This window comes from Thalia democratica, chromosome 5 (assembly GCF_965202585.1).
Source record: "Thalia democratica chromosome 5, ktThaDemo2.hap1.1, whole genome shotgun sequence".
NCBI lineage: Eukaryota > Metazoa > Chordata > Thaliacea > Salpida > Salpidae > Thalia > Thalia democratica.
In genome coordinates, this window is record NC_139169.1 from 70,879,540 (window position 1) to 70,887,404 (window position 7,865).

The 7,865-nt window shown below is 28.5% G+C and overlaps 1 protein-coding gene across 1 annotated transcript; it reads right to left on the minus strand.

Moving 5' to 3' along the window:
* Positions 1-6,717: 6,717 nt before the first annotated feature.
* On the minus strand, positions 6,718-7,461 carry LOC145836831 (E3 ubiquitin-protein ligase DTX3-like). The gene has a single exon (XM_082944602.1). The coding sequence runs from the start codon at positions 7,459-7,461 to the stop codon at positions 6,718-6,720; it is 744 nt and encodes a 247-aa protein (XP_082800728.1).
* Between the last annotated feature and the right edge of the window lie 404 nt (positions 7,462-7,865).

Sequence of the window (7,865 nt, forward strand, 5' to 3'; positions counted from 1 at the left end):
TCGCGGATGAAGCTTTTGGTTCGGAAGCGAGCAGTCGGTGGATCGATGAAATTATGAGCCGTTATGACGATGAATAGTTCCTATGCAGACTTGAAAGAAAACTTTTCAGAGTAAATGAATTAACTACCAAATAATAAAGTCTACTAATGTTAACTTTGTGGTTTATGTTTAAAGACGCTATTTTAATAACAATAATGTTTTTATATCAAGTTACAATTGAAAGTATCAGAGTTAAAAGTGTTATGTCTGTAATAACTTATTTCTAAGCTATATTTCGAATGAAAACATTTAATAAATTCAGTTACTTAATTTAAAGAATTAGAACTTAATTTTATAAACAATGTACCATTTAAGAAAGCATAATTTTTTAACTTTTCTATATTTTTCTTAACGGAAGTCAAAACACTGAATCTACTAATTTTAATCATGAAACTATATAAGAAAATTACTTTTAACATATGTAACTTGATAATTTTTATTTTACAATACCATTGTTATTAATAGTTTAATTGTACTTGTTTATTCAGCATTTATTTATGAAAATATTTTATGTAACCTAATATAATTAAATTTAATTTTATTTTGATTTTGCGAAAGACTAAGACGGCTTTTTTCAGCTCTCGAATCCATCCTACCGTCCAAACTTCACGTTTACAAATTGGCGGGAAAGCAACTGTTGCCTTGGCTGAAAATACAGGAGGTGAGTAGCCGAAACAACTCTCAGTTTCTTGAACCACCACAAAATTGTCTTCAGCGCTGTGCCTTGCTGAGGTGCACGCGTATATGCTTCCCTTTAAGGGATTTTGACACTCTTCGATGCTTAGAGGTTTTTCCTTGCAAAGTCAGGGGCTGCAAAACGCCTTGGTGAAAAATTCTGGTATGTCAGCAGACTCATGTACGCGCGCTTTGGTAACTTCAATGAGCTTTTTGAGCTTTTGGTCTGAGATATCAGGATATTGCGTTAACTGTTCAAGACAGTATTCATCCAAATATGTTTCAAGAAAACTATCTGCTTGTGAAGTACTTTATGAAGGAAAAGCTTCTTTTACGTCTCAAGCGTTAACAAATCGCTTAAATGGAAATAAGGGCACTCTGTACTTTACCTTTCGGCTATGCTTCGGGTTTAGATAAGTTATCCCGTTCAAAAAGTCATTTTTGTTTGAGATTTCTCGTTTTTACTTTGTGATGAATGTTTATCAAGCTTGTTCTCATCTTCCGGTCCGTGGCACTTAGTTAGCATTGAATTGAAAGTATATTAAATAAGGCAATAACAAAGCGTAAAAAGGTTTTAAAACACCTATTCTTAAAATTTAAAACATGTAAGACATAACCATGACCTTGGTTAGGAAGTATGTTTCTGTATTGTGAAATCGGTGTAAGCTCAAAACTTTTACTTTTCTTGTTTTTCTCACTGTGATGTTAGGCCCAATCAGTTGCAATCATTAATATAAATTTGCCTGAAAAATACTTAAGAAATTAAGGAGTATTTTGTTTTTAAAAGTTGATCCGTTATCAAGTTGTTTTTATTTTTACAAAAAGTTTTAGCTACGGGTAAATAGATAGCTAAGCGCAAATTGACTAAAAGAAAAGCAACTAACTCAAGTCATCATGATAATCATTTTAATTTAGATTGTATTACATTTCTAACACTTGATCGCAGCTAAGGATCAACACAAAGCATTTGCTTTTAAACTTGCGCGTAGAAATTTTCAGGGCTCGAAGGAAATGATCATTCTATGGCTCCATGTAGTACCTTTCATCAGAAATTTGCAGCTATTTTCCAAGGAAAACAAGGTATAATAAATACAAATTCAAGCAGCCCAAATATCACCTGCTTTACTTCTAATATTACTACCTACTAGCTCAGGTGCAGTTTAGTTATAAATTTTTGTTACTGACTTTGATTTTTTTAAAACATTGATTATAACTAGGTTGTTGTTTCAATTAACCACCAAATTATCGAAACAAATTTTGCATTGAACATTTTCAAAACTGTTGTGTATAATTTTCAATATGTATTTCAATTGTTTGCACCACATGTCTTTCAATTGTTGACTCAAAACTTCTAACACTTCTCATAAGGGTACTTAATTCTTGTTCATTGCAAAAAAACTGCTTGATTAATTATAAAACAGAAGCTTTGATTTTCTGACGGCTTTGCTTGTTTTAACCTCTAGGATTTAACAACTAAATAAGCTGTACCTGATCTAATCAATAACAAGTTTTTGGTAATAATTGATAACTGGATACAAGTTAACACAATATAAAACAAAACTGACCAGTATAAACAACAGAAAAAAGACTATTGTACATTATAGTTAAGTTTGAATTTATCTTATTAATTTCTAACTTCGTAAAATATTTTTTAATAAAACCATAGAGGTTTTTTTAAATTAATATATTTTATAGATTTAAAATTCTAAATATATACTTAAAAAATAAGTAAAAATGTACATTTTAAAAAGAGTATACACAAACAGTTTTTTTTTTATTTCCAAACTACCTTAGAAACTTTTTTAAAATAATAGAAATGAAATACTTTTTTTGTGACTACTAACTAAGTCAAATAATAAGCTACAAGTAAAACATTCAAAAGTAAAGTATAGTGTTTATAGTTTACTTTGTTATAAAAACTATATTTTTGTAAATAAGCAGATGTACTTATATACTAATTTCTATTCAAAATGTAGCTATTCTTTAGTCGTTTGACTTGTTTTTTTAAATTTAATGAACTTTAATTTGTATCTAAAAAACAATTGTTAAATAAAAGTATATAAGTCTTTATATAAGTTTAGGATTTTTTAATTTTTACAACAATTATAGTTATAAAAGCTTATAATCAACGATGAACTTGAAAATAAACTTGATCTTTTTCTATTTTAAAATTATTTGTTAATTATTTATAAAAGACTACCCTAGCTATTTTAAAATCTGGATTTAAGTCATTAAATATTTCTAATTGAATTGCATTAGTTATTTTAGATTTCAATTAGTTCTTATAAGCTGTTTAGTTGATACTTCTTTATATATTCAATAAGTTTTACACAACAAACAAAAATGACGTGTAAAACATTAATTAAACTTAAGTATTTTTAATTAATAATGCATGAAAAACGGATAAGTTTTTTTCTTAACATGAATTAGCTTTGAGTTAAAAAACATTTCACTTAAATAAGTTTATAAATATTTTTAAACTAAAACAAAAAAGATTTTAATGTTAAAAAGCTTTTGTTGAATAGCAAGTTAAGTATAGTTCTTTGGCTTTTTTTTTATTTTTTCTAATTTGTAATAAGCTAGTTTTAATACCACTAGATGCAACTCAAACATAGTAGTAAAAGTGTATCATAACAAAAATTGTCTACAAAGAATGTTAGTGTCCACAGATGTTTTTTAATAATGATCATACCTTTAAATTTCGACAAGTTATCTTATACTTTTCAATTTACGCTTTCTATACTAAAATACGGCTAATGAATACTTAAATGCAAAAAAAAAAAAAATTATTAAATTTTTTGTAACTTATTTTAAAATACGTCATAATAAATATGTATAGTTGGTATTTAAAACATTTTACATGAATATTTATTGAAACGTTTTGAAAACTTTTCATACTAGGATGAGGCTTGTTTTAATTCTGATCCTGCTGCACCTCACGCTAACAACAAACAGCAAAAGGGCCGATCGGGGGAAATTCCCGCGCGCGGTGCAGGTTAACGAGCCTGCGCACGAAACAACCGACAGAATCGCCACCTTGGAAGCATCGCAGAGAGAAAAGGGCAGTAAGAAGAACGACAGGAGGCGCTTGTTTCGAGGAAGAGGGCGGGAAGAATTGAGAGAAAGAAAGCGGCAGAGGGAAATGATAAAAAGAAAAATAATGAGAAAAATAAAAGAGTTTTTTGATAAACAACGAAGAAGAAAAATTCAGAAAAGAAACAAAGGCAATAGACGCGATGAACTGTAAAGAAGCTAGCCAACTTTAAAATGAGATACATTTATTAGCTTGGAAATACAAAGTTAGTAATGAATTAAATGCAAATAGAGATTAGTAATGAAATATATTTACTTCAAAAATTAATTTTTGAATTATATTTGCTGATATGTTCATTAAACTTCATCCTGAGTTTTCACTTTGTACATTTTTTTTTAATATAAGTAGAAGGTGTACATTTAATGGCTGAAAATTGAGTTTTCTTATCCATTTATCACTAAAGCCATTAGGAGGCCTTGTATCTTACAAGTTTATTTTATTTTTGAAAGTTTTAAGAATACAACATTTCGGTCTGCTACCGATACGGAGTTCTAACTTTCTTACGTAATGCTATTTTTGTAAAGTTTTTTTTAGGCAAATTACAAGGAAGACTTATTCTACACAATAAGGCCTGTTAAAAGTTTAGCTTGTGACTTATAGTAGGCTTCCGAGTACCGACCCCTGTTTTAAAGTTAAGAGGTAAAATATTTGAAAAGAAAAAACATTCTAGTGAGGTTTTGTATATGAAAATATCGTACGTGTGCCGTATTAAAAATAAACTACTATTGCACAAAGTTTTATAAGTCATATTGGTAAGTTAAGTTAACATTGTGTACTTTTATTTTAGTATATTTTAAGAAACTTTAATAATTTAATAAACTTTCAACTATTTAGTTTAGGTAACTGTGTTAATACCTTTTTTTCGCTTTAATACATACAAAACTATCAGTTCATTTTTTTAAATTGCAGTTATTAAACACAATTGAGCATTAGTGTACATTTGATCAAACCAGTTCGAAATTTCACAGTATTACTTTTAAATATCTCAGTTTAGTAGAAGTGAGTTAATGTCTCTCGCTGAGCATTAAATGTATGATTTGTAAATGTTAATGAGACCTACACACATAAATATTATATAGTTTTTTAATAACTATTGCTATTTTAATTTCGTATCTTAAACATTTGTTTGAGAATTTGAATCGTTAGAATTTAAACAGTCATGTAATTGATTTTATTAGTTGGAAGTATTTTTTTTCACTCTTAACATATAATAAAAACAAACACAATAAATTTTACAGAAAATTACAACTGAGCATAAATTCAAATGTTTTATTTTTTAAGTATTGTCCCTTTATTTTCGTTTAAGTACAAAAAACTTTCTTTGAATTTCCATACAAAACACTCTCTATTTTAAAGTATTTCAACAAATATTTTAAAATGTAGTCTGAAGACCATAACTTACATAATAAACAAAAAAAGAGCCTTGGTATCAACACATTTTAACATTAAAAAATTCATTGAATCTTAATCTGGCGGTAGAGGAGACCACGTCTCCTTGCTAGAAAATCTTAAAAGTTACGTTTGCATAACTTAATGTTTTTTTTTGTTAGTTGTAAGAAAAGTTATAAAACTGCACAAAGTAATTAAAAAAGATGTATAACAAAAAAAAGATCAAAAATCATTCAACATGCTTATATTGATTAGGAAAAGGTAAAAAATGGCAAATAAATTACAAGTAGAAAATTTGTTTTTTCATTTTTATTTAAACATTTATGTAAGTTTTAAAAATTCGATAATACTTATAAATTTTGGTAAAAATAGAATGTTTATCAACTAAAACTCATTAAAGTAATAGTACTGAAAGCTTGTCATTGCTTGTATTTTTTAGTATCTTTTCAGACTTTATAAAAAAACATTTATTATAAAACTTGTTTTTTTTTTAATAATCACTATTGTAGTTTATGAAGAAGAATCTGAACCCGGTGTAATCTTAGTTGGGATCCAGATATATTTCTAAAACAATATTTGTCGGGAGCCGGTAGATCAATAATTAGATGTCATAAAACGATTATACAAAAAGCTTTGTGTTAAGGGAAGGCAGCGTGCGGCCCAATCAGACATTTCTGGTTATCATTATAAGGGTTGAATATGTGCAAAATAAATACTTAGAAACACTTATTTATAAAAAATTAATTAAATATAATGTAGTGTAAAAATAATAAAGTGCTTTTTAGCACACAGTAGTGCTGATCAATAATTCTCTGCAGCAGTTTTAGTTTTAAAGATTTTTTTTCATTTAGATTACAACATTTAGTAATTTCTATGCAATCTAAAAATTTATGTACATGTCCAAATTGCAGAAATGTTTCATTGTAAATATAGCTTGCCGACTAAAAATGTGATGCAAGTTGGGACAGATTTGTTTTGCAAAAAGGATCAGTTTTGCACGAAGACATTTTTATTGGTTTTTATTTATTTGTTGAATTTTGTTGAATCGTTTAAGTCACCGCTGGAGTTTTCTACCTCCGCTCACCAAGCCGGTAGAAAGAAACCATTACAGAAGGTAAGGGGCAACAGTGATAGTAAACCGCCACTAAAATTGTTTCAAGCTGCTTCATAAGATAACAGGAGGAAATTCTTCAAATAAGCTGAAACGTTTAATTCCGTGCTAACCGATGGAAATAAGTGTGGATATAAAAATTTACTCACATGAGAAATATATCTAAATAAAAGATTTCGATAATATTAAACAAACCATAAAATTATAATAATTGTTTTAAGTTATAGATAAAATGCTAACAAATTTATGTAGTTACTATTTTTCTAAAAACCATACAAAAAAAATTAATAATTTATTAGAATAAATTCAAAAACTGAATTACTAAATCTTTCTATTTATTTTCTACGAGTACAAGATTGTAAAATAACTTTATTATACATAACAACCTAATACAACATCATCATCTGAATCACTTATCCAACCTAACACCAAGAGCGTACATATCAGCAGTGACTCGCTCCAAATAAGTCGCATCCGGATACCCATATGGTCCACCATGATAAGAAGTCTTGTGGTGAATGTCGTTCCAAGTTATCACGTCTCTTTGTCCGGTGCTCAAACTAGTACCAACTGTGAACGTCAATTTCATCTTCCATGCTTTCTTGAACAGCTCAAGAACCCTTCTACCTGCTTCGTTGTCAGGCAGGAATGCTCTTCTGAAATCACCATGATACCTGGCTCCTGGGTTTCCATGCTGGGGTCCTTGTATACCTCCAAGTAGCTTATAACCAATCTTAATAACTCCACAGTCTTCGTAGCCTGCACAGTTTTTATTTTTAGAAGTTCCTATATACATGTATCCATCTGGACATGGACCAAGCTTCTTTATAATAACAGAACGACATACAGGACACTTGTGGCTTTGTTTCAATACATCCTTCAGACACTTTTCGTGAAAAACATGCTCACAAACACCTGTACCTTTTACCGGTCCGTTTTCTTTTAAAGGACCTAAACAAACAGAACAGTCGTCATTAATATTTTCATCATTAAGAGCAACTTCGACACCATCAAAGTTTTTTCTAGCTGATTTTTTCTTCTTTTCATCAAAGTTTGCAATTTTCTTCGATCTGAAAAGAGCAACTTCGATCTCATCAAAGATTTGTCCTGCTATTTTTTTCTTCTTTTCATCAAAGTTTGCTATTTTCCTCATTTTGAAAATCACATACAGGCATAACAGAGCCCATACTTGATGCAGTGTGTTGCAAATGTAAATGAACACTGTTAGGTAATGAATTTGCTGACGTATTTTTAACAGTATTATATTTTAGTTTAATTTTGTATAAATTTAGAAACTTTAAAACAATCAAGTTTAACTGATTATTAACAGTAAATAACACATGGGTTTTAGAACAATGTTTTTATTTTTAAAATTATTTTATTAAAACTTCGTAAAGTAAAATTTACTTTTGAAACTTAAATATAAAATAACTTACTTTAATATTTTGTTTATAAAATAGTACTAAAACTTGTTTACAGCAGTTTTTATCATGTTTATAATAATCTTAATGTTACGTATAGTAAAATATTTTTGTCAAACAAGTACAATACTATGTT

Excerpts from the sequence above, each read along its gene's own strand:
- LOC145836831 (XM_082944602.1), bottom strand. The coding sequence starts at position 7,461 with ATGAGGAAAATAGCAAACTTTGATGAAAAGAAGAAAAAAATAGCAGGA.